Source organism: Gavia stellata, chromosome 2 (assembly GCF_030936135.1).
Source record: "Gavia stellata isolate bGavSte3 chromosome 2, bGavSte3.hap2, whole genome shotgun sequence".
Lineage (NCBI taxonomy): Eukaryota > Metazoa > Chordata > Aves > Gaviiformes > Gaviidae > Gavia > Gavia stellata.
In genome coordinates, this window is record NC_082595.1 from 97,496,564 (window position 1) to 97,523,040 (window position 26,477).

At 37.9% G+C, this 26,477-nt stretch overlaps 1 protein-coding gene across 2 annotated transcripts in view; it reads left to right on the forward strand.

Annotated features, from left to right (window-relative positions):
• The window catches only part of GREB1 (growth regulating estrogen receptor binding 1), a 59,812-nt gene that overhangs the window by 8,066 nt on the left and 25,269 nt on the right, over positions 1 to 26,477 (forward strand). For both annotated transcript variants that reach the window (XM_059835049.1, XM_059835055.1), the window contains exons 3-20: positions 411 to 587; positions 7,185 to 7,367; positions 7,681 to 7,824; positions 9,133 to 9,258; positions 11,134 to 11,256; positions 12,136 to 12,273; positions 12,458 to 12,643; positions 13,213 to 13,563; positions 14,258 to 14,386; positions 16,215 to 16,340; positions 16,806 to 17,003; positions 17,094 to 17,274; positions 19,111 to 19,303; positions 19,913 to 20,049; positions 20,722 to 21,061; positions 22,329 to 22,444; positions 23,157 to 23,356; positions 25,184 to 25,273. In XM_059835049.1, the coding sequence (XP_059691032.1) occupies positions 411 to 587; positions 7,185 to 7,367; positions 7,681 to 7,824; positions 9,133 to 9,258; positions 11,134 to 11,256; positions 12,136 to 12,273; positions 12,458 to 12,643; positions 13,213 to 13,563; positions 14,258 to 14,386; positions 16,215 to 16,340; positions 16,806 to 17,003; positions 17,094 to 17,274; positions 19,111 to 19,303; positions 19,913 to 20,049; positions 20,722 to 21,061; positions 22,329 to 22,444; positions 23,157 to 23,356; positions 25,184 to 25,273 (3,138 nt within the window). The remainder of the gene's footprint in view (positions 1 to 410; positions 588 to 7,184; positions 7,368 to 7,680; positions 7,825 to 9,132; positions 9,259 to 11,133; positions 11,257 to 12,135; positions 12,274 to 12,457; positions 12,644 to 13,212; positions 13,564 to 14,257; positions 14,387 to 16,214; positions 16,341 to 16,805; positions 17,004 to 17,093; positions 17,275 to 19,110; positions 19,304 to 19,912; positions 20,050 to 20,721; positions 21,062 to 22,328; positions 22,445 to 23,156; positions 23,357 to 25,183; positions 25,274 to 26,477) is intronic.

Here is a 26,477-nt window from a genome sequence, read left to right on the forward strand (position 1 = left end):
TAAAATAAATGTGGTAATGCTTATGGCTTTATCATTGCTCTTTTCTATTTAAAGTGTACATCATTCAATGTTGCTGTAAAAAATATTCAAAACCCCAGGAAAAGCCAATGAAATTCACCAGATATTGAGAACTATTATCTCCATTTTTGAATGTCTGTATGTTGCAAAACATCATCAAGAGAAGCGTCACTGTACATTTTCAGATTTTCGTTTGTGTTTTGTACTGGTAGCATTTGTTTATGGCTGACCAAAAGGCAGGGAAAAAAATTATCTCTTAGTTTGCCCTTGACCTCAGAGGATACAACATTGTTTTGCATTAAAAACACAGGAAGTCCTTTAATAAAGGCAATTAAGAGTGTTAAACAAAAAAGTCTTGTCAACTTAAAATATGTTTAATTGATTTTTTCTAGGTTTCTGCCAGGCTGGTAAAGATTTGAGACTGGTTTCAATTTCCAATGAACATATTGAGGTACCATCAGGGTTTTTACTTGTTGGTGCAAAGTCACCAAATTTACCTGATCATCTTTTAGTGTGTGCTGTGGATAAAAGATTCCTGCCAGATGACAATGGGCGCAATGCCCTGTTGGGTAAGTGTCTGTGATTGCAGTAAGTAGATTCTTCTGTGGGCTACAATTAATAGCTAATCTTTTTTTTCAGGGTGAGTTCAGCAAATCTTATTTCCATTCCACGTCCACAGTAATACTCACTGGTGATGCACAACAAGATAACAACTCAGAGCTGGCTATGTTTGCTTTGGAAAGATACAGAGTGAGCCAGTTCCTTAGAAATGCTTCATCACCTTCTATCCATTAGTCCAAAGCTAAAGTCGTTGTTCGATCAGTTTATGTCCTAGTTGCTGGAACTGCACATCTGGTAACTGGACTAGTTGAACTGCTGCCTGTCTCTATTTTAGCTTTCCAAATACTGACAGGGACAGACTGTAGGTCTGTCAAGTGGAAGTTTCAGGCTACTGTATACACATAAACAGTTTGACGATAGTTTGGACTACAGAAATCTATGACCTTTTTGATTTATCTCTTTGAGATAGGGGTAGTATTCTCCACTGTGTTTGAACAATAGCATGGGTTCTGGATCCTAACCTACGACTTTTTGCTATTATCACAATATAAATAAATATGAATGATTATAAGTTGAAATTTTTCCTATATGTCTAAGCAGGTAATACCGTGTGTTTGAATAATACTGTTTGTAGGACACTTCAATTTCTTGCTTTTCATCTATGTAGAAGTCTAACTTCTGACATAAAACTAGGTCCTTCTATCTATTTTTATTATAGCCTTTCTGATGGCCATTAGCCTCATCCAAATGAACCCAAATAGGGAAGATCTGCAATCATGTGAATGAATGAACTGAATATTAATGTTATTAAAATGGAATAGTTTTTATAGTGGGAAAAGTGGTATATAATCGGAGGGAGAACTCTTTTTTCAATCAGGCATTCTCAGGTTCTTATGTATTATTTTCTTAGTTAATTAATCAAACAACGCTGCATCATATATCTGTGTACCAGTCCGAACTTTAAATAGCAAAAAGAAAACATTTGTCGTGTCTTTTAACAGTTTTCTTTCACAAACAGTGAGGAATATGACATGAACTCAGTTGTTATCTCGGTTTGAGCAACTCTTCAAGGCATTTGGGATGACAGTGTAGTGTGAAGGTGTATAATGTAATTCTATGTACAGAATTTCTTTCCTCATGAGATCTTGCAGAGTTGGATTGGTCACAGTACATTTGACCAGTGATTGTAAAAGAATTAAGAGGGCTGTAAATCACCCGCGTGTTGTCATTTTAAAGATAAAGACAGGAATGTTGTACCACTCAAGTCATTCAGTGCTAGCACTATTAACAGCTTAAGCTCCTTAGGCTGTTAGCAGAGAGGAAGTAGTGTATTTGTTAATTGCATGCTAAACAAGAGCAGAAAAAGGCAACAGGAACATAATGGAGAGGTTTTTATGCTACTTACCTCCTCAGCTTGCTTATTTAATACATTTTAGTTTCCTGAAACCATTTAAATGCTTATTTTTGGCTGTTGTTATACACTTAAACAGCAGTGAATCACATTCTTTTGCATAGAATTTTAGTAATTCTGTAGGATGACTTTAATGTATTCTATAGCAAGCTTAAATATGAGACAACTTACATACTTTAAGATCCAAAGTCCTCACCTGGAAGCTAGGAATAAAATAATGTTCCTGGTCCCTAATCTAATGAAAAAACACTATATATCTTATTGACATGAAGATAGCATACTATTTGTACAATAGATCACACTGTAGATAGAAATGATTGTTTGATTCTGGTTTTCGTACACTGATGCAAGTCAAATCAGGGTAAGTATAGTTAGAAGGAGACAGGAATAGTCTCATGGCTTCAGACACATAGTGAGATAAAAGACAGAACCATTCTTGCTTTAAATTATCTGTCTATTAGTCTAACAGAGTGACCTCTGTCTTGTGACAGACTTAAGTTGAAAACATTTCATATGAAGAAGGGAAGCTCTTTTTTATTGTCTTGCTTTTAAAGACGGTATAGAAGGCTTATTTTTGGTATTCAGAGTTTGGGTGTTCTCCTTCAAACATGTTGGCCTTTTGAAACAACATGGAAAGTGGTGCCTTCAAGCCTTTCTAAGTTTAGAAGGAAATTGAATTGGATTAATTTTTAATTGAAATGAGCTGTCATCGTGAGTATATCCCACACTTTTGGTAAGGCTTGGTGATACAGGCACATCGCTTGTAACCCTTCAATCCCATTGTTCTTTTCTTAATGTCATACTTTTTCTCTTAATATACTGTGGTTTTATAAGGCAGCTGTTACTCAGTACTGTAGATTTTTTCCAAAATAATTTATTTGAAGGGAAAAGACACTTACGAAATACCCAATAGTTTCCTGATTTCTCATGGTCCGCCTGCATATGTTTGTGAAGATGCCTGTGGAGCATACAAAAATTCCAGAAGAAAACAGGAAATGTCTCAGTAGTTTCTAGGCCAGCGTTTGACTTATGGTCTTGTTCCCATTAGGGGCTGTTGATATGCCTCTGGGGCATGTGCCAATTTATTGATTATGCTAATAAATTGTCCCACCATCAAGGCATATGTGCTTGTGATTTGAAAGTCATTTCTGTTGGAGGTTGTTTTATTTCTTTGTTTTTATAATTGATGTATTATTCCATAGAAAAACATCCCATTTTCTGGAAAAGGCTATATTTTTGGCAAGCAAAAAGTTCTCTGTGTCTGAGCATGTACCTCGTATGCTTCTGTTTATCAAGTTAGATCACAGGTTTAACTACTCTGCAAACCAGATTCAGCTCTTTGCCTTTAGGAAGCTGTTTCTTGGGGTTTTTGTGACCTAAAGGAATGCTTACATGGAGGAAGCACTTCTGTGATAGTGCGATATTTATTGTTTCCTAATAAAAGCAGCTAACGTACCACTCCCAAAAGTTTTTTCTCTTTCATTTTTTTTCCCCAGTTCTCAATCATAAGGAGAATCTCTCATGATAAACAAAGCAGCTATTCAGCCATCATTTTCCTTCCGAAAGGACCAAACAGCTGCCCACTTTTCTATCAGAGAATAAGAAATCCTTTTTTTTTCCAGTGGGTCTCTAAGATCAGAATGACAGAGGAAAAGATTAGTTTGCTTGCATTGTAAGCTGTGTGTAAGATGAAAACACTGTAGTATAAAATACTGTGGCTTTTGTAATAGTAGTGAGTTTCTGTACAACGGAGCTCTCAAGCTTGACCATATTGATTTAATTTATTTTTTAAATTCAGGACTGGTACTGAGTGGTGGGAAATGGAGTGGTACTGAGTAGGTGGGAAAAATGTGGAGCATTGTCTGTGTTTGTGCGCTTTTTCTTGTGAGTGGAACTGAAAGGAAGAAATACTTTTGCTGAAAAGTTGAAAATATAATCATTCTTTGTCTTAAGCAAGCTGCCGTCTTTCCACAAAGATATTAACATTAATTAAAAGCCTGTTATTCATTTAAAAGAGAAACAGGAAGAAAATTTTCTGCCAATTTATGAAAGATTAGATTATGAAATATTAGACTATGAAATATCAGATGGATATCCTTCCATCCTGAAGTCCTCTCTTTATCCCTAGCACAAGCTCACTGTTGATCCAAAGGAACCATTTCCCCAGTAAGAAGGTAGGTCAGGTTTCATACCCTTTTAGTTCAAGGTCCTTCTTCTGACCACAAGGTCCCTACTGTGGAAGAGCTTTTTAAATTATGGGCAATGGATCATTGTGATGTGAGCAAATTCAAGCAAATGCGTATGACAAAATTCCAGATACAATCAAGTACCTTCTGATTAAACAGTCTTCAGAGGGTAACAGCCTTAAGTCACTACTGAACTGAGTTGGATATGAACTGGTGACCTAAAGGTGAAAGGCTTTTAGCCCCTAAACTCCAGGCATTGATTTCTAATTCTCTTGTGAAACCAGTCCCCTGACATAGATGTATTGAGTCACCCTATGGCTGCCCCGACTCCCCTGACCTTTGTCCTCTCTGTAATGTATGGAAGAATATTTAATGCAGCTTGTTTATGAAACAAGCTGTCCCCTCTATCAGCTGCTGCCTCGGGCCATGGCACGTGAACAGGGCATTCAGAGAAAGGAGGATGATGAAATATTTGGGTTCTCCATGTTACTCAATCTACTGCATAAAGTGCAATGAGCAATGTTGGCAGAGCCCTGCAATGGGTAGTTATTGAACAACATTTTATTAGATTGGAATTATAAGATCATGCTGTGTTCTATCTGTGATGTCAGGGCTGAGCTGTATTAATGAAGCAATGGCTGTCATCAAAGAGAGTGTCGCTCAGAATGAATGGGATGAAAAATGGTGTTGGCAGGAGCTTGCAAGAAAGGACTCAGTCTGACTCAGGATCTGGGCAAGCCTAAGGTGGAAGATGATAGTTTGACTTAAAAGAAAAATTAAAAATAAACTTCTAAAATGTTTTCCAAGGACTTCTCAAAACAAGTGGACAATTTAGATCTATTTAATCCTTACTAGGGCTCACCCGTATGCTATGCATGGTGTAAACTAATTTTCCAGTAGACCTCACAGAGTTAAAAATAGGTGATTAGGAAAAAAGGTTATTTCAGGTAGAAGTTATTGCTAAATCTGGTTTAGGCAGATGATGATTTACAAAAGTCACCAATAATGACTGCTCTAAAGTCCACGTGAAAAGATTTTTTGTCTACTGTCCAACTTCTGTTGAACAAATATTTCTACCTGTGGCTTTGGCAAGTTGGTGGGCACTCTCAGCAAAATGATAAAACCTAAAAAGTGTACAGGTACTTCTATTTTACTTTTGGAAATGGTCCCCTCATGCTTGTATTTGAAGACAGTAAGGGCCCGTAAGTGGCAACCAGGCAAAAATTGCAGTGCTGCTGGTCACGCTCAGCATGTTGCCAAATGTATGGGAAGTTTTGATTTACTAGCAGAAGCATTTTTTATGATTTCTTAATCTGCATAAATGCATGCAAACTCTACAGCTTTTGCCACATCCGTTCTAATTTTGTTTCCTTTTGTTGTTGCTTTTATTGCAGCTACTGAAGGCTCTGTGATGTTAGACAGATGCTTTTGTGCTGACTGATATAACACAGAGGATTCTGCAGAGTCATGACTTGTCCTGATTTTATGAGTCATAATGACCTTTATCATCCTACCAACCAGGATCAGAGAGATAATAGGCAGCTTTCAATAGTTGTTAGCCACTTGTTCCCATGGATACCAGACCAATTTCCACATGAACTTAGGTTTTTAATAAATTCTTCTGAGCCATTTGAAAACTAATGAAAGTGCTTGGTTGTAAGCCAAGCAACAGGTATTTACAAAGCATTATATTTCAGTGCTTGTATTTTACAGAAGGAAAAAGGTATTGACCATTAATTTGAAAACTTGATTTGTTTGAAATATGTGATTGTAATAATAATTTTCATAAATTTTATCTACCGTATAGTTGATCCTTTACTCCCGTTATTTATTTCCGATGTTATTGTCCGTATGTTATGTGAAATATATTTTCTTTAGTTTTGCCATCTTCCAATTCATTGAACATGCCCTTTCCATTTCAATTCCTGTGATGACGCATTAAAATGTTCATTATATATGATTAAAATAAAAGCAAACTTCGTGCTTCAGGTCATATGTAGGGAAGAGAGAGAAAATTTTCGTGGGGAAGATTATCTTCTAATTGCACACTATATGATTTCTTTTTAGATAATAAGTATTTTTCAGACAGTTGCACTGGTCTGATGCAAGATGAAAATTTCTTGGGCAATATTTTGGAAAATGGACAAAATAAGTTGTTTAAGAATCAAAAGACAGATAGTCAGCTGTGCAACAAATGCCCTTTATTTACGGTGATAATGACATCACCATCACAAGCCCCTCTTTGAGGCTCAAACTGTGTATCTCGGAATGAGAGGAAATGGCAGTATCCCTGGAAATGCCCCATCAAGCCTGAGTACAATAAGCTTCTTTACATGCAAGGACTATGTCTCTGTCTTGTCTATAAAGTTGTAGACACTTTGTTTCCGTAATCATAAATAGTTTAAACTGCTGTGAAGTGCTAACACAGTCCAGCCATAATTTGAGAACGCTACTTTAAATTAATAGCCCAGGAAGCCTTAAGTATTTTTTCCTCTCTAAAAAAGCATCTGTAGTAGGAACTTGGTACTTAAATATGCTTAGATCTAATTAAATATAATAGATGAAATATACTTAATTTCTTGAGGCTTAATTGCATGTTTAATTTCAATGAAAGCTGAAACAGAAGTGAAGCATCTGTTTTCTGTGGTGTTGAATAGGGCTGGGGTTAAGCACATGATTCAGTACTCTTCAGTCAGAAACTTCTTGATTTAATGTTTCACAGGTAGTTAATAAATAGGAATTGTGATCTGTTTCTGGTGGGAGATAATGAAAAAAAAATGGCCTATTTTAATTGTTCTGTAAACATGGGGCTCGGTTTTTGCAATCTCGTAGCCAAAGTGCAATACAGTGGACTTGGTGTAATATTTTTTGGAGGAAAATGTTAAAAAAAAGTTCACTCTCTGAAAAAAGTATAAATACAGCTTTTCTCCAGGAACGAGTCATGTTTGGATGTTATTAATAGTGACCCACCTATCTCATTGGATAATATGTATTGTTTATTTTATCAGGCTTCTCTGGCAATTGTGTTGGCTGTGGCAAGAAGGGTTTCTGCTACTTTACAGAATTCTCAAATCACATTAATCTTAAACTGACCACTCAGCCCAAGAAACAGAAACACTTAAAGTATTATCTGGTCAGGAATGCACAGGGAGCTCTGACCAAAGGATCTGTAATCTGCTGGAAAGGGGCAGGTAAGATAATGAAGCTGTCTTCCTCGAGCTCTGGTTTTCATCATCCAAGCTTAGCTATCACAGGGACTGGCGTCTGTGTAAAACCTGAGAGAGATCAGTTGAAAGAAAGACTCTTTAAAGCTAGCTGATTACTGGAGCAGCTGTAAAAAGCCATTGACTGACCTAATATGAGGATGGCATGTCTGAAGACATCGGTTCCTCCCTTCCAAGTGCTGTAGCCTCTAATTCATTCATGTGTGAAATTATCAAATCAAATATGCAGAGAAAAAGGAAATGCCACTGTCAGGGGATAAGAAGTTTCTTTTTTGTTAAGAGTTCAGAGGCCGGCAGTCTTCATCCAGCACCTGCTCAAGCACATTGTTCCAACTGCCAGAAAGTTCGGGCCTCTCGGGAAGCACCTCAAGTGAGCCGCTCCCAGCAGCAAACCCAAGCGCTCCAGCTGGGACTCAGCAAACAGGTACCGCTTAGAAGGAAAACCTGCTGGGTTTCCACCTACACTTACTCTTCTGTGCATGGGTATTTGTGTGTCCTTGCGTGAACGGAAAGATAAACAAATAAGCACACTACCACATAAAATAAAACAAGTTGAATAGATATAGAGATATATTACAAATAAAGAAAGCAATCGTACTTTGAAGGCTTCTCGCTGTCCATTTTTCCCCCTCAGCTTTATGTATAAAAGGTTAGCAAATAATGAAATAGGTGTTCTGCAGCTTGCTCATAGCTAAGACAAACCAAAAATTTTTTAAAAGCCATTATTTTTAAAGTTTCTGAGAACAGGTATTACATTCCTCGAGCTGTTACTTATCTGGTCACAGATGACAAATGTTACAGGAACCAGTGTCATTCCAGCTTTTTCTTCTGATCCAGTCTATTTTACATTATGACCAGAATCCTCTTTACTGCACGTATTATATAGGCATCAGCTTAAAATCGTCTGAGTTTTTTCTTCTGCTGAGAAAAGTAGCTTTAATATTAAAAAACAAACTAATGATCAGTATCTGTAAGTTTTTGTTGTATTAAGAATTCTTCCTGAAACATTTACTATTCCATTAGCTTGGCTTAAATGAAAGGTCATGGATGATAGAGGCTAGAGTGATTTCTCTGAGCTTCTTCATTATGAAAACAGCTCTTTAGTGTCTTTTGACTGTTACAGAGATTCACACAGGAGAACTGAGGCACATCTGTTGGTGGTTATATTCTCTCTGTGAGATAGAAGCCTGTTAAATAATTGTGATCTGGAATACTGGTATCCCTCCAGAACAAATCATTAATCTCTTTAGAATAGCAGATTGGCATTTTTTGTCAGAGATTACATATACAAAAAAGCTACATTCATTACAAGCATATGAGGCTCGAGAAAAAACTCTCCTTTTAATGCAGCATAGTTAAAAAGAAGGTTGGAAAGAGGATGTCAAATTGGACTGTAAGCTTAGGAGATTTTTAAATGACCTCTCTCACTCCTTTAAGTGATTCTTGAGTAAACTTCATGTAGGAGCTAGAGTCCAGCTGCAAAGAAGCTAAAGGATCTGACATATGTATTTAATTGCAGAATCAAATTTTACCCAGGCACTTAATTGGGAGTCAGACAGCAATAATCTGGTATGAGATCAGAAGCAGGTTTGTTTTATTCATCATTGCATTCACTCTGAGCAGATCCCAAAGGCTCTATTAAAGTAAATGATGGAGTGATCAGTTTATTATATCCACTGGAGATCTTGACCTAGAAATGTTTAGTGTAAATACTTTGGTTTTTTCTTGCCAGCTGCAGCCATAGATCACATCCCATCAACAGCAGCATTCAGCTCAGCAGTTTATAATGGCAAGGAATCGCCTAAACAACAGTTGGTGAAAAATAACCTGTCTGCTCTGACAAGACCTTCAGTGTTAGGTATTTATATGGATTTGTTGTTTAATAACCCTAAACTGTATATTCCATGGGTATAATAGAGGCATTGAACGAATATATCATGATTGTAATTTCCTGTATTAATCGAAATTACTATTCCCTTCCAAGTCCTTTCTCTCCATAACACTTTTTTCTGTGTTAATTTAAAAAAAAAAATATTGTTTCTATGTTTTCAGCCATAGCTTTGTTTCAGTTCAGATTATTAATTGGAAGTTTTTTGTTATATTTACAGTTCACTCATTTAATAGAAGTACAGACTGGATTCTGAATCCAGGTTCTTAAAGAATGCATCAGTTTGCATCAATCTCACCAACAGGTTTTGTGAGGGGAATTAAGAAAGATTTATAAGTAATCACTCATAGGATAACTCCTATGTTGCAGTTCACCTTGGGATGGAGCACTAGACTTTGACGACTGGCTCCGAATTAAAGAAACTGTCCCCACTGAACCATTATTATCATGATTTGTGTTAATTATTCTCTGTCACAAACTGTATTCTGTGTCACTGGCTTGTTTAAGCAAGAAAGTTAGTCTTCACTATGGCTAGAAACATGCTATAGCTCTATTGTAAAATAAGTTTTCCCAAGTTTCCCTGCTGGCATCAGGTCAAATTCTTTTTCTCGGCCCATTCAGGTGCTTGAGCTCTTTCTTCCATGCAGCAACATATTCTTGCCAATTCATTTCAGATAGATTACTTTCACATCTCTGCAGGAAAGAGTACGGCATTTTCAAATAAAAAAATTCCTTGTATTGCTCTAAGTATCTTGTGACTTCTGTCACGTTTTGCCAGGAAACTAAATGAAAGAATGAGTAGCCCAAATGGGTAAATACTGCCCTCACGTGGTAAGAGTTTAAAGGCCAAAGTAATCTTTGAAAACCTGTGAGTACAGTTCTTCTAAAAGTGAACAATCTTATTCTAGATCTGAAGACTTCAGGTTTATTTTTAATTTTAATATATTTTGCAAAATTAAAATCCCCTTTTTATATAAGATTCTTACTCTGTCTTGAATTTTACGTGGGACTAACCGTTTTGCCAGGAGATATAGCCCTGCCAGCATGAAGTAGTGTTATGGCCTCTGCATAGTCATGTCCAGAACCAGAAATAGCTCAATCCTGCAAGATGCTGAGCAATTCCTGGAGGACCATTGACTCTCAATAAGCAGAAATACTTGATGTTAGTGGAAGCTCATCATTCTAGGACTTTGCAGGAGTATACAAGAAGGTTTAAGAAATTAATGAAAGAAAATTAAAGAAATTAATCATCAGGATCTCCTAGAAAAACTGTGAGAAAGTTATGTTTTTACAGACAAAGGTGTTGGAGCTACATGCTAGGAGTTAATACGCAATAACATAAAACCAAAGATGGTAACCAGGAAGAAGTGGCAAAAATCCTGTAAATGGGACAATTGTTGAAAAGAACTCAGATCTTTCATTAATACTACCCTGAAACCCTTGAGAATTTTATTTTGCAATGTTACATGACAGACTGTCGTGTGTTCCGAAATAAAAGGAGCAAAATGCCCACAGTGTTGACTTCAAAATATTAACACTTACAAGCATTCTTAGTAAACATCTCATTCTTACTACGTTATTCTTAGTACAGAGAAAATAGTCGTATAAAATAAGTGAAGTCTGCCTAGATAATTAAGAGTTCTCTGCACCAGAAAGTTCCCAGAAATGTAAGCAGGACATAGCAAAGTAAAATAAAACCCATAAAAAAAGATTATATTCATGGAGTTGACCCTGTCTACCAGTGCTTAATGCACACATTCAATCTATCAAAACATAATGAATCACCATGCACAAAATCGAATACATGTTATTCTAATACTTTTCTGAAATATTACTGTTATTTAGGCACTTTAACAAATCCAGGGCCTCCAAAAAAGCGCCATAAAGGTTGGTCACCAGAATCTCCATCATCTACTGAAACTTGGAACTTGCAGCTCAACCCACAGGCTCCAAACAGAATTAAAAATGGTAAGCTATACCCAAGGTAATGATAATGTTTGTTTCATTATTCAGAAAATAATGGGGGAAAAGAGGCAATATTTTAAAGACGCATGCAGATTTGCATTAGAGTTTTGAAAGGTGTTTGATACTTACATGATCACCTACATTTAGGTCCTTCATTTCCATTGATTTATTTTGAGGCTTTGAGCTTAACTCTCATTAGGATCCAGTCATCAAGTCATTATTAATAAATCCCAGCAGGTGCCTGTGTCTATCTTTAGACACCAAAACGCCTTTGGGATATTAAAATTAGTGTTGTAACTCAGGTCAAGGTACCATCCATTGTTTCCATTATTTATCACGGTGTTCTTGGCACTTGGATTTTATAGTCTAGATACAGACTAGAGTGACATGCAGTGAAATAAACCTGCTTTCCCCAAAATGTTTTCTTTTAATGTGCTATTGTCTGAATTAAAATTACCATGAAGAAGTTACAATTGAGCAAACATTGAATCTTATTTTTTTCTTTCTTGCTATAGCAAGAAAACCTGTTTAGAAGCAGTGAAACTAAATATATCACACAGAACACACAAATCATAACTGTTTGTGCATTTATATCACTTAAGTCTCTGTATTCTTGCATTCATACCTGGAACTATTGTTTATAAACATTTCAAAATCTTTAGATGCGTGTATGATGTTCAAGGTTGCAACAATATAATTAGTCCTTCAAGAAAATTAGCATAATAGTATGGGCTGTAGTAAGAGCTCATGAAATGTGTGATGTAACCATAAAAAGCATCTAATACTGATACCAAATGTGGGTATGAGATGATGTTGAATAACTTTTCTTTGAGGAAATCATTATTAGACCTGACTCCAGTAATAATATGTCTAAAATCTTAGACGGAGGAAGCCTATCATCTTTACCACATTCTGCTTTGGTGGGGCCAGCCTCATCTCCGATGGTGGGCTCAGGAGAACCAGTATCAGTTCCTGACAACTTGCTGAAAATCTGTAAAGCAAAGCCAGTTATTTTTAAAGGTAAAAACCCCAACCCCCCAACAAGACCTTAAATCTTTTTTGTGAGAGACATAAAGATACGTCCTACTGCTAAACACTGCTAAAGCTGACAATTTTTAAAAAGGTTTACTATTAAAACTGTTTAATGCATACATGAAAAATTATGAAATTAATGTGATGTGTACAAACATTGTTTATTTTGTAGGTCATGGAAACTTCCCATACCTTTGTGGGAATATTAACGATGTGATAGTGAGTCCTTTGTTGTACACCTGTTACAGAAATTCGCAGTCTTTATCTAGAGCATATGAACAATACGGCACCTCCACAGTACAGCCTATTTCAGAGGAAATGCAGCTCTTACTGACTGTCTACTACCTTGTTCAACTAGGTAAGATTATTTTACATCCAGATAGACTGCAATTAATATATTGCATGCTGGCAAATGAGAAAGGGAATATTAGGGCAGGACAATACTAAATATCAGTCTTAGGACATGTGATATTAAACAATTTCATTTGTGGTAATGAAACAAAACTAAATAATTAGTTCTTGAAGCCCAAACAGATTGAAATATAATCATACAAAGTTCATCTTCTCCTATAATCTGGGACCTCAGCACCTAAAAATAAAAAAAGGAAAAGAGCTGTAATTCACTGTTCTTGCACACAGTCTGTGGTTTAGAAGTAGTATTATGCTGAGACAGGCAGCACTCAACCTCTTAAATATTTCTAATTACTGATACTCAGGTTCCAGTTAGGGCAGCTTTACTTGAGTATCACAAAAGCACTTCAAAAGGAAAAATTTGGTTCACATCTGCCAAAGGCAATAGAGTCATGCACGCATAATCTGAAACATGATCATCTCTAAAAAAGTAGATATTTTGGAAAAAAAAAAAGTTTTTAACTCAACAGTTTTGTTTAATTGTTTCATAACACTTTCCTCTTAATTTTTTTTTAGCCTCGGACCAGGTCCCTTTGATTGAGGATTTGGAACAAATATTCATGCGCTCATGGCGGGAATCACACCTGTCTGAAATCCGTCAGTACCAACAGGCTATTCCGCAGACCTTTCCTCAAGTGGCCAGCCAGATCGCACCAGTGACTTCAGCTCAGCTCCCCTGGCTGGCAGGCCTCGCAGCCAGCTCCTGTAATGATAGTGTCCATATCATTGAGTGCAGCTACTCTCTGGCTGAAGGGCTCTCAGAAATGTTTAAGCTGCTCATTGAAGGAAAATTAATAAAGACAAACTATGTGGTGATCATATGTGCCAGTAGAAATCGAGCCATTGATTCCTGCATCGTGATAACAGGTGAGATCCCAAGGCAAAACAGTAATTCAATGCTATGAGGAGTTTGGTTGGAGTTTCAATAAGCTGCCTCCGAAAGCAGAACTTTGACCAACAAATAACGGGTTTTGATGAACCCAACTTGATGCTGTGCAGCTGGGTCTCTCCCCAGCAGATCACATTCTGCCTGCATTATCCTTTTTCTCACCAAGGCATCCCAGCCAACACTACTACAAACAAGTAATGGTGAGTTACAGCACACGTGGTGCAGAAAGCTCTCCTGCTCTGTGTGTGACTGGGATATTACTGCGAGCAGGGGACCAAACATTTTCTTAGCTTCTGAAAGATGGTCTTTCAATGTCATTGCCTTCAACAACCTGTTGAGGGCTATGCTGATAATTAAATAAATTATTTGAATAGCCGTTCAAAGATTCATTATGAGTGTAAGATAACTGACAATTCCTTTGACTATTTATATGCTCTTTTTATATACTGCATCAACAAATATTTCCTAAAAAGGGAACGAAACACAAAGAATTATAAAACATGAATCTACCATACAGGTGTCTGGTGCGTACATGTATAGGAGACAGAAAAGACTCATCTCTGCCATTTTTGTGTGTGTAGCATTCATTTGGCTGGGTAGTATTTTTATTATGACTTGGAACATTTTTACTTCAGTTTGAAGTGCTTTCAAAATTACTTTTTTGTCTTTTAGGAAAGTATCAGGCAAGAGTTCTGTCTGAGAGCATGCTCACTCCTTCAGACTACCAAAAAGAAGTTAACTATCAGCTGGTCACAGGGAAAGTGGAAACTCTGGGGTCCTTCTTTAGCACACTATGCCCAGGTACCTAACAGGTTATAAAGAGGCGTGTTTCCAAGTCCCTGAAACTTTTAAGTCAGAGAAAATAGCTGTGCTTATTACCTTTCCAGAAGCAAGACATTATTAGAAATATATAAATATGCAGGACAAAGTTGTGAATGTACATTTGAATTGAAATTCCTCCTAAAAGTGTCAGTTTCTAAAATCCCTCAGTTTCATAAAAATATGCCAGCAAATAGCTGAGCATATTATTCTTAGCTACACAAACCCATACCCATATGAATGTATAAATTCTTTTGCCCTAAGCACAGAATTCATTTAGACCATGATAAAAGAGAGTTACTTTATCAAAGGAAGGATTTGTCCTTTCAACTTACCATACTGTGAACTTGATCATGATGCATGGGAAAGAGAGGAAAATTGCAGAGAGCCAGGATCAGTGGATCATTTTTTAACTGAGTATACTGAGGATTGCTATAGGCAGGATTATCTGGGGATGGATCCAGCCACATGGAAAGTTAAACCGTATCACACAACTAGAGCAAATGCAGCATATTTGTCAGTGTTAATGGGATGTCACAGTCCCTTTTGCCATTCATGTCACGTCGGTAAATCTGTACTTAGATCACAATAACCCTTCTGGATGTGTCATGATATTTTGAGCGGTCGCTTAAGAGAAACTCGTTTTTCTTGAACCATCATGTAGTTATGTTAGTGTATCTGCTCTTAGTATCTTCAAAGTACGGTTCTCAAAATCACTTTTGCTATTGTTATTGTTTGAGCAGAAGAAGTAAACAAGCATCCTAAAAATATTTGCCATCTATATCCACTGGATTGCACTTCACGGGGCAGACCGTGCCTTTCTGAGCTCAGTGCAGACGTGTTCAAACATCTTTTCAACTGCTGAGGAAAATATGAAATACTCAGGACAGACACACTGTATTCTCTGCACAGCTTTCATCTGTAAGCAGGGCCCCTGCTGAATAGAATAGGATATATTTGCGGACATGCACGGTTCAGTAAAACACTCCTTGCTTGCTTCAGCATTGCGTGCAGCTACAAAACTCATATTTCTATGTCAGCTTTACAGGGAATTATTTTTCTTTCTGTCTCACAAAAATGTTAAAGATTTAAAAATATTTATCAGATTTTCCAAAGCTTCTTGTAATCCTTGTTAGTGAATAGTATAGCTCCATGGTCTGAACATAAACTAAGCCAGTTTCATGTCTTTTTTGTTGCTGATTTGCACCAGGGCCTTGAGGCTAGTTTTCTACCATCCTCCATAAATGTCCTAGCCAGTGGTCTGCAGAGCTGGTCTGTCATTCCCTGGCCTGATCTGCCTTTTATTAGTGTGTTGTGGTTTATCCTTGGCCAGCAACTAAGCACCACACAGCTGCTCACTCTCTCCCCGCAGTGGGATGGAGGAGACAACCAGAGAAAAGGTAAAACACTTGGGTTGAGATAAGAACAATTTAATAGGACAGAAAAGGAAGAAAATAATAATAATAATGATGATGATGATAAAAAATATACAAAACAAGCGATGCACAATGCAGTTGCTTACCACCCGCTGACCGATGCCCAGTCAGTGCCCGAGCAGCAGCCGCACCCCCCTGGCCAACTCCCCCCAGTTTTTTTTGTTCAGCATGATGTCACATCGTATGGAATATGCTGTAAAAACAGATGCAATAGCAAATAACAAGAAGGTTCCTGTATAAAACAGCCAATAAGCCAAGGGCAGGATAACTAGCTAGCATATATAAAGCTCTTTAAGATCTATGAAACAAAATCAATATGAAATGCAGCACTTAATAACATGGATGTTTATTGCACTATCCCTTCAATTTGATAGAGGGTGACATTGATCTTTTGCTGGAGAAATTTTATCAGGAAAACCAAGGGCACATCTCTTCATCACTTTCTGCTTCAGCGAATAAACCAACAGTACTGAATGGAACTGGAGCAGCTGCCTGTACAAGTAAGTAAGGAGGATTTTCTGAAGAGGTAACAGAGTAGGGTACTTGAGACCAGGTCTCTGGGTGTGCAGTTATATCTATCTGGGCAGAGTCCTGGGCTCTTGAAGGCAAAGGTCCTGAGGCAAACAGCAACTCCTGTCTTGGGATATTCAGATTTACACTGATGGATGCTCTGCTTCATTCCACTGGGTATTGTAGTCTCTGAAGCCCTAAGTCTTACTTTTATGGTAGCAGAACACTATTGCACAAGTTCAGTTTCAGCTCTCAGACATTTAAGCGACCTATAGGCCCAAAATGTCCAAATGCAGAAAGATTTCTTTGCACAGTCCATATAGATTTTCATAAACTGGAACTCCAGTCCATAAGTGAAGTACCTTAAAGAGTAGATCATTCTTTGCCAGACTCTAACATTTTGTGTTAGATTAGACTTTGGGCATATATCTAAACAGAATTTTGCCTTTTTCCAGGTTATGAGATTGAACGACATCAGATTCGTCCATTCCAGCTAGCAGTGGCTCAGAAATTGCTGTCTCATATTTGCTCAATTGCTGACTCCAGCACTCAAAATCTTGATTTGGGTTCCTTCGAGAAAATTGATTTCTTGATTTGTGTTCCACCCTCTGAAGTGACTTATCAGCAGACTTTGTTCCATCTCTGGCACTCAGGTGCTCATTAGTTAGCTTTATTTTAGATTTACAGGAAATCGTTAAATGCATTTCTATCTGGAAATACTGACATTTGTTCCATTTCTTTAGGTATTTTGTTAGAACTTGGATTAGAAAAGGAACATCTTACAAAGCCGAGGCTGGAACAGTATGTTATGAAACTAGATGCAGAAGCGCAGATTAAATTCAAAGTCTTTTTACAAAACTCTGTGCAGAATCCACATACACTATTTGTCCTAATCCACGATCATGCACACTGGGATCTAATGAGGTAAGAAAACTGTATCTTATTTTTAGAGAAATTATTATTGTTTGCATTAGCTCTCAAGATCAGCTTCCTGATTTATCCCTTCCTTCATCTTTGTTTGCATCTTTCCGCTAACTTTCTCTTCCCATGCGTTGAGTAAACTTGTTTTCTTTTAAGGTCCTTCATGACTTACTCTTATCCTGCTTATTATATTATGCCTCAGTGGAACATTTCAGCTTTTCTTGCTCACCATTCTTATCTTCTTTCAGCCACAGCTATTGTTTTTTTGGCTGATTGTCATTTGTTCAAAGGAAAGCTTCCTGTGAAAGTACACAGAGCTCATTATCCTCTGTCAGTGTCCTCTGGGCTGTAAAATATGCAAAACCCCTCCACAGTAAGTAGACAACTAGTGAGCCAACACTGCTGCTTATTTTTTTAACTGATTGGGAATTTTCCAGTACAATGTTTTTTCTATCCAGAATCACTGATTTGTAAGAATTGAAAGCTTCCGTGGATACATAGTAATGTCAGGTAGACTTCTCAGGGAAGCAGGGAGGTTTCTATCTGTTTGCCGAGTTCCTTATCAGCTCACTTGTGTAACTCATTTCTTCCCTCGGAGAGCCCTGTTTCCTTGGCTTCTCAACAGTCTGCCTGCTGAGAAGTTGGGCTGCTTTGGCTTTCTGGCTCCTGAGGCACTGGGGAGCTTGGAGGACATAGTGAATTCCAGAAACACCAACATATTCCAACTTTGGGAACATGGTAGTGTTTCTGAAACCAAAAACTATGGACTCTTGCTTGTGAATGAAATGAAAAGGTCTTGTCTTTCACACTGGCTAAGAATGATGATTTTCACCAAAACTTTGCATTTGGCGGTTTCCTGTTCAACTCCTCTATATCTTAGGAACTTAGATGACCTACTACAGCTGTCACAGCCTTTAAGGCATCTATTCATAGAACATCCTTGAGTGGTAGGGAAGTACCTGTATTGCTGCTTAACTCTGATATTTTTTCCTCTTATCTAATAAACATATGTAAGTGACGAATATTTAAGTGACTGTTCTGCACAGCAGGATTCATGCCATCTAACTGAAGTCTGTTAAATGAGGTGCCTAAAACAGGAGTGTAATTGCCTGGGATTGCCCATATAGTCACAAAAGAGACACGGGCATCTCTGAGGGCTGACTTCGATCATGGGTGGACACAACCAATTTCTGGAGTTACTTATCTCTCTCTGCTGGTAACAGAAGGAGCTTGCAGTGACTAGGCTTGTAACTTAGTCACTGCACGTAAATGCCAAAAATTAAATAGCATGTATTTGGACGGAATTTTTACACTGGAGCAAGGAATTGACTGTAGGTGTTCCATGATGCTGGCATTTGCCCTAACAATAACTGTTCTTCCCTTTCATAATAGTTCTATCACAGGTAGTTTCCTTCTGTTTTTCTGTCATACTGACTTACTGTCTGTCATTTTCTATCTTGATTTTTGTAGGTAAGAATTATATTTTCTTGAGGGCAGCACTAACAATCTGGCCAAAGTTACTACAGGACTATGTGTCTATTGGTGACTGCCAAAACATCAGCTTCCTTTCACCCTTTATCTCTCATATTCTGGTAGCTGTAAGGGACTGGTAATTTGCTAGCTAGGGAACTTATCAAACTTACAGAACTCTTCAGCTGCAGTGAAATAATTTGCATTTCTTTTCCCATCCTTCTATGCCACAAAAGCAGGGCAAAGGAGAGTTCTAAGTTCCTTGTACATGTTTAACTTCGATTTCACATCCAGGTTAAAGCTATTCCACCAACACAAATGTTCCCTTGTGCTGATCATTTTGGAGCGTTTTGGGTTTCTTTTTTGCAGTGCTATGCATAGCCTTTATCCTCAAACAGAACTGTCTACAGGACTTGTTGATAGACTGTTGAACTGCAGGGAGGTGAAAGAAGCGCCAAATATTGTGACCCTCCATGTGACTTCCTTCCCCTATGCGCTGCAGACACAGCATACTCATATCAGCCCTTACAATGAGATCCACTGGCCTTCTTCATACAGCAATGTAAGATGGATGCTTTGAGGTGATTTTGTGAGATTTTCATAAGTTATTTCACATTTACATATTTGGCAAAACTGTGGAGGCCCTATGATTTTCGTAAACAAGAATGAAGTTTGCATGGCATCTTTTTCTTGTTCAGTCTGTGGCAAGTTCTTTTTCCCTTTGCTTATCCTATCATTTCTTGCTTTTTTTCTTTATTCCTTTTGTATCTTCTATAAACTGTAGTAGCTCTGCTAAAAATCTTTGAGCTACATAAATAGAAACCATCTGAAAATCTGTCTCTAGTGCCTAACTGCATAAATATATGTACATACATGGATTTTCTTCATATGTGTGCATATTTATTCCATACATAGCTGTTCTGTCTGTGTATATGTATATGTGGCGAGAGAAAAAGAGAGAGAGAAAGAAAGAAGGACAAATTGGGTCAAACTTCTGTTCTCTCAGAAAAATTATTTCTATTTCTTTCTCTCCTTGTTTTAATATGTCTGAGTAGATGTATGCTTATTAGACAATGTGATTGCAAATATATCACATACCAATGGTTAATCAATTGTAAATTAATAATTAATAGACTTTACCTTTATATTTTTATTGCTTCATTTGCTTTAGGGTGTAGATTTATACCGTGAAAACAAGAAATACTTTGGACTGTCAGAATTCATTGAGTCCACTCTCTCTGGACATAGTATTCCACTGCTTCGGTACGACAGCTCTTTTGAAGCAATGGTCATGGCTTTGGGAAAGAGGTACGGTACCCTCACACGTATCAGGCAGTTCTCTGAGCAAGCCATAGTTCTGCTTTTTACTGTGCACCTGGATCTCATTTCTGTGAAAACCAGAGCACAGGATGCTATTGCATATCCATGTCTCTCCCTTCCATAGATTGGGGATTGAGACGGGGTGTACCTGGGCTTGGGAACTTGGAGTGCTCATTGGATGCTGCCTACATGTTCAGTCCTCTTGGAAACAAGAGTGAGTTGGTTCAGGTTACAGCTTCAGTAAGAAAACAAAAGAAACACCACAATACCCCTGCCCCTTAAGAAAAACACATAATGAAGAATACTATTCTCAATGATAAGAGAATATATTTTTTATTGATGATATTGCTGAGTGCTTTAGCAAATATTCTGTGATAAATTTTGTAACAGCAGTAAAGTCTTGGTAAAGTAAATTGATGTAACCTTATTGGACTACTTGCTTAGTAAATCTTTACTAAGAAATGGAGAGACAACATCAGTTCTGATTGTGAAATGATGCCTTGCAAAGACTGTCCAACTGCAATTTGGTGAGAATCTGTTGTATAGTAGGAATGAAGGATTCTTTACAGGAGAAAATCCTGAGTTTTCTATATTTTGTAAAAATGAGCTTTTTCACTTTAGCCTTTAATACTTCACTATTTAATTCACCATTTATTTCAGGTTCCCCAGATTACACAGTGCAGTGATAAGGACTTTCGTCCTCATACAACACTACTCTGCAGCTATGATGGCAGTGTGTGGTCTTTCTCAGATGAAGAATTACACCTCAGTTGAAACTCTGGAAATCATCCAAAACCTAATAAACTCTTCAAGACAATGTCCTAGTGGTCATGGCCTCATGGTAGTGTTGAGAATTCCCTGTACTCCGCTGGCTGCAGTGGCATATGAACGTCTGTATAATGTAAGGGAAAGACTAGCCCTTGAAGATAACTTTGAAATAATCTTGGGAAATCCTAATTCTGGAATCACAATAGGGAAGCACTTTGTGGAGCAACTAAAGGTAACTTGCAGAATGACATATACTGGGAAGCTTCATTAGATGGGTAGGTGGGGAGACTTTACTGGTGAGAATTATGGTCGTGAGCTGAAGTGCGGGTCTTACTAGTAAAAATAAAAACTACCATAAGAAGCATTACTTTTATCTTTTAGACATACTGTCTGTGACTCCTCTACTGTCCTACCTCTGATTAATACTCAGTGGAATATTGACTAATGTGGCTAGAACTTGACTTCCAGCAGCAACCCCCCCAAACAGGTGAACTGCTTTTATCTACAGGAACCATGAGGAATAAGGAAAAAAGCCAAATAAAATTGTCACAGTTTTAGCAGAATTTTCTTGCAAAATCATCATAGTGCAAAAAGATTTTAATCAGTGACCAGTTGAGAGTTATATTATTCTTGCCACCAGCAGGTGGCATGAAGGCACCAAATCAGTGATGCTAGTTATGGGTCCTAGGACACCCCGGCATTCACAGCTCAGAACTTTATGCTTTCTGGACCATGTGTTAGTTTATGGATTGATTTATATCCTTTAGGTCCAGAGTCTTGGGTCATCTGTTTAACAAAAGCCTTTGATACTGCCTTGCTTTTCATAATATTACCATCATCTGATCACCAAAGCAAAAATGTATTTACATTCTAGGATGATATAATATAGGTACACTCTGCGCTATGTCTGATTTAATACATGTTAGATGAAGTCATTTGAGATCCATGAAATTATCAGGAAAACTGATAGCTTTGTGGGAGAGCAGGAGACTTCAGAGGGTAGCAAGTGAGGACAGTGGCACATGTGTGTTGAACACTTCCAGCTTTCCCCTATTCCTCTAAGGTGAAAAAGTCTTATTCCTAGCTCATTTTCTTCCTTGGACTCAGGCATCCATACATTATCTGCCTCAAGAAGCAACATTCTGTACTCTTCTCTCCCCCAAAGCTCCTACTCAACTTTACTGTCCATGATACCATATCCACTCTACCCATCTTTGCCCTGGCCTCAGTGCTATGCAGCTGGGAAGCTGGGAGCCTTTTCAGAATAGAACATACTATCCCAATCTCCTCAGACTTACAGCAGGCAGATTGCTACCTGTAATGCTCTAGGAATTGTGCAATCTACCTATGTTGAAATTGGCTCTGGTCTGTGGCTTCCCTTGGTGGAACATCCACCCACTGTACAAACCGATTCATCAAATGGATGATAAAAGTATGTATTTCCGTAATTTTATTTGTCCTATATAGATATGTCCAACGGTGTGTCTTACCTTATACAGGTCTGGCAGAAAATAGAAGATGTAGATTGGAGGCCACAGACCTATTTGGAATTGGAAGGTTTGCCTTGTATATTGATATTTAGTGGTATGGATCCACAAGGGGAGTCTTTGCCACGGTAAGAAGACCCAGTATTTTCTCAGTGGCAGTTTTTTATCCATTGCTTACCAAATGCCTAAAGATTAACTGTGTAATTACTTGTGGGAGAAGAAAACAGATTTCAGTGTCAAGATGTTTCTTTTCCATTTTTTGGCAGTTTTTATGTCATAAATACAAACCCCATATTATTAATAATAACCTCCTGTTTATAGCAAGATATAAATAGCTCAGAAAATATTATGAGAGTTGTCCCAGTTCAGAGGAGAGAATAACAGTATGTGGAAAAAAAAGTGTAGCTACTTTAGATACCTTAGGGTAGCTGAACATCTGCATGATGCTGGCATATATGCTATATAGGATGTGTGGAGAGGTCAGTGCCTTCTGGAATGGCGGCTGGAAGCTGGGCAGCATGCCCTGGGGCACTAAATGCTTTCGTATGTTCAACTGAATCCCATTCTGTCTGTTAGGCTTAGAACCCAAATGATTATTCTTTTTCTCATGCTGATGCTAAAGTTCAGTGCACTAGATTAAGCTGCATAACTAGATTAAGAAAAAGAAAAGTGTATGCACCACAGTGGTAAACTTATTAAGCACAAAAGATATACTGTGTTCTATCTCATCCATAGTTTAAGCAGATCATGAAAAAAATCCCCTTTGGCTGTGTTTGTAAAAAAAAATAAGGGAGTAGATTACAGTGAGTTTTCATACTACCCCTTCTTGTTTCTCTCCAGGTCACTGAGATACTGTGACCTACGTTTAATAAATTCATCTTCTTTGGTACGGACAACCTTGGAGCAAGAACTTGGTTTGGCAGCATACTTTGTGAGCTCAGAAATTCACACAGAGAAAGCAGTTGTGAATGATGTGTTAGAAAGTGACCCAGAGAAACTAAGCAGCACTGATAATGAAGATGAAGAAATAGCGACGGAAGGTATTATTAGTAGTGATAATAAAAGAAGCTGTAAAATGATTGAATTGTATTAGGAAAAGCAGGATTGTATGGATACCTACTCGGTGAGGGTTTCTGGAGTTAGGCTTACTGAGTCAGCTCTGCTCCTCAGTTTTGCTTCATCTCATTGAACCTGTGTTTTCTCACCCTCCCTGCCCAAGGACTGCTGCTGCTGCAGCATTTTAATCTCTTGCAGTCCTGCAGTCCTGCTGCTGCATCTGTTCTCTCTCTCTGTTTTTTGGCTTCCTTTTCTCCCCTCCCTCCCTACCTCCTTTGCCCCATATGTTCCAGCAGCCGCAAAGCAGAGCTCGAGTGGGTACATCCAGTGATGCTCGCTGTTTGGAGTGCTGTGCTGTGTCGCCCTCCCCGCAGCAGGGAAGTGTTTGCTTTGCTGTCTGGGAAGCAGTGGCCCGATCCCCTCCCTCACAGCAGGGGCAACTCCACCTAAACTGTCCCTGACTAATGCTACCGAACCTATGCTTACATACTGACAATGATGAAGATTCCTCCCAAGGAAACTGTATATAGTACAGCTGAGTAGTCTTTAGTTTGTAAGGTATTAAGTAGTATGGCTAGAAAATATAGCTGAACATAATAACTTCTGAGTACTCCTTGAAAATATCCATGAATTCAAATTGACAGTGTAGAGTTGGTGAGTTTATAATTTCTTAAGAGAGCGATTAAGAACATACAAATGTGTAATCCAACAAAAATAATTCACCCAGGAACTGTTGGGGTTTTCTTTGAGTGATAGTGGGTGGGCGTTATCAATTATCATTAAGTTCTTTACATTTTTCTTTACTGCCTATTGTGCCTTGCAACTGTGGAAAACAGAATTTTTATCTCTGTAGGTTATTTAAATCTCAAACTGCTTGCCTTCATTTCCTTTTCTATACTATGAGGAGGAAGAAAGCTGGTTACTGTTCACCTATGAGTCCTTACTCATTGATAATAAGGATAGCAGAACAAGCAGAACAAAATACTTAGTTTAATCAAATATGTGCTTTTCATAGAGGAATTAAATACCTGAGGACATACTCAGACTGTCTACAGTAGAGGCCTACTTTAGATGTGATGAGTACTTCTGTCCCTTTAGTTGAAGTACGCCGAGACTGTCTGTGATCTCAGTCAAATGGGCACCTAAGTTGTTAGGCATCTAAGTTGTACAGTTGCTCTCCTAGTCCATGAGGTATGGTATGCTCCTCCAGAGTCCAATTCAGAACACCTGAGATAGACTTACAGTCTAAGTTTTCTGCTGGCAGTGCTCATGTCTCTGTTTATGATGGTAAAAGTGTACAGAAACAAGCATTTTAACTTAGAAGCCTAAGCTAGGAACCTCAAATGAATATCCTTGGTGGCCGTCCAAATATGGATTTTCATCACCAAAAGCTGAGATATAATCTGGCCATAAAGCTGTAATGTATGGAGTAGGAGGTAATTTCATAACGTATTGACAAAATAGAGCTTGTTGCCTGTTGTTTTCCCTGACGCTGGATTAGTGAGGAAAGTAAGACATGGATAGAAAGAGAAAACATGGTTGAGACATGCGTAGCAGTTACCAGCTCCTGGCTGCAGCATTGATTTTGTGAAGCTATTGCAGCTCACCATAGTTAGATTAGCTCATAGGCTAATCCAATATTGTGTGGTAGGAACAGATACTCTCCACACTCAAAACTGTCAGAATGAGGACAAAACCCACACAAACTCTTGTATGCTTTTCGCTACTTTGACAATGTAGCTGTGCCTTCTTACAGGCTTACTGAAATTATATTTTGTTTTTGTTTTCCCCTACTACCACTCATGAAACAGGTTCTACTTCAGAAAGGAGAAGTCCTATGAAAAGAGAAAGATCTTGTTCCCATGACTCTGCATCTTCATCTCTCTCTTCAAAAGCTTCCAGTAAGACCTTCCTTAAGATCATCTCTGTTAAGTTACATTTAGGACATAAAAGACACCTTTTATTCAGCTAATTAGAGAAATAATAAAAGGCGTCAATCACTAAGGTTTTGGTAAGGCCTATTTTAATGGAATCACTAAAGATAACTTTAAAAAAAGAAGCATCAGACTTCTGAAATATAAGAAATAAGATCTTGTCTTTCTTGAAAAATAACCATAGGGTGGGGTGCCTAAACCAGGCACTTCTTTAATATGTGCCACTGAGGTATGAATCCTCAGTACCATGTGGCTGAGACTGTTCACTGAAGCTATGACAATTTATGAAAAAGGAGACATGCTTCACATTTTTAAAAAATATTTTGAAAATCTGTAGGAGAAAAAGCATGCTTGGCCTCATTGGTATTTTTACCTTTTTGTTTTTGCTCTGGAATGTTCACTCATTAATTTTGCACTGTTTGAAAGCTCTTTTGGAGGTCGACAATTTTTTAAATCTTTGGTTCCTTTTTAATCTACAAACTGATGTAGAAAACATGAGGCAATGTTGAGAACTACTACAGCTCTTTTGTCTGATAAATTTCTTTACATGCTTTTTATGCGGATAATATTAAGAGGAGAGTTGAATAAAAGTGGGCAATATAAATTGTATCATAACTTCCTAGGAGTCGCAATCTCATGCAGCTTTTTAAAACATGTTGGTTTTTGATAGTAACAGCAAATTCTTTTTGATCTAATTGTAGTTTTCAACATGGTGACATGCACAGGTGCATGAACACCTCAGGTGTTCAAGGAACGTGTGGACGTGGCACTGCAGGACATGGTTTAGTGGGCATGGTGGTGTTGGGTTGATGGTTGGACTTGGTGATCTTACAGGTCTTTTCCAACCTTAATGATTCTGTGATTCTGTGATATTTGGCCCATGATTTCTTTTCTACAGGTGCAGTGGTGGTTACAAAAGGTAAAAAGTCTTGAAAACATTTGGATAAGCTTCATTAACACTTTAATTTTCAAAATGTTTTTTTCTTCTTTAAAGTTGGGCTGCTCATCAGTTTCACAGTGTCCATGTGGCCTGCCTGTGGCTTTGGGGCCTCAATTTGCCTGTGGTTAAAGAAATCTTTTTTCCTTCCTTTTTTTTCTGGCATTTTGAGGGATATCAGAGTGGTTTTACTTGAAACCATTCATACTGCTGGCGATATTTTTGTATTTATTG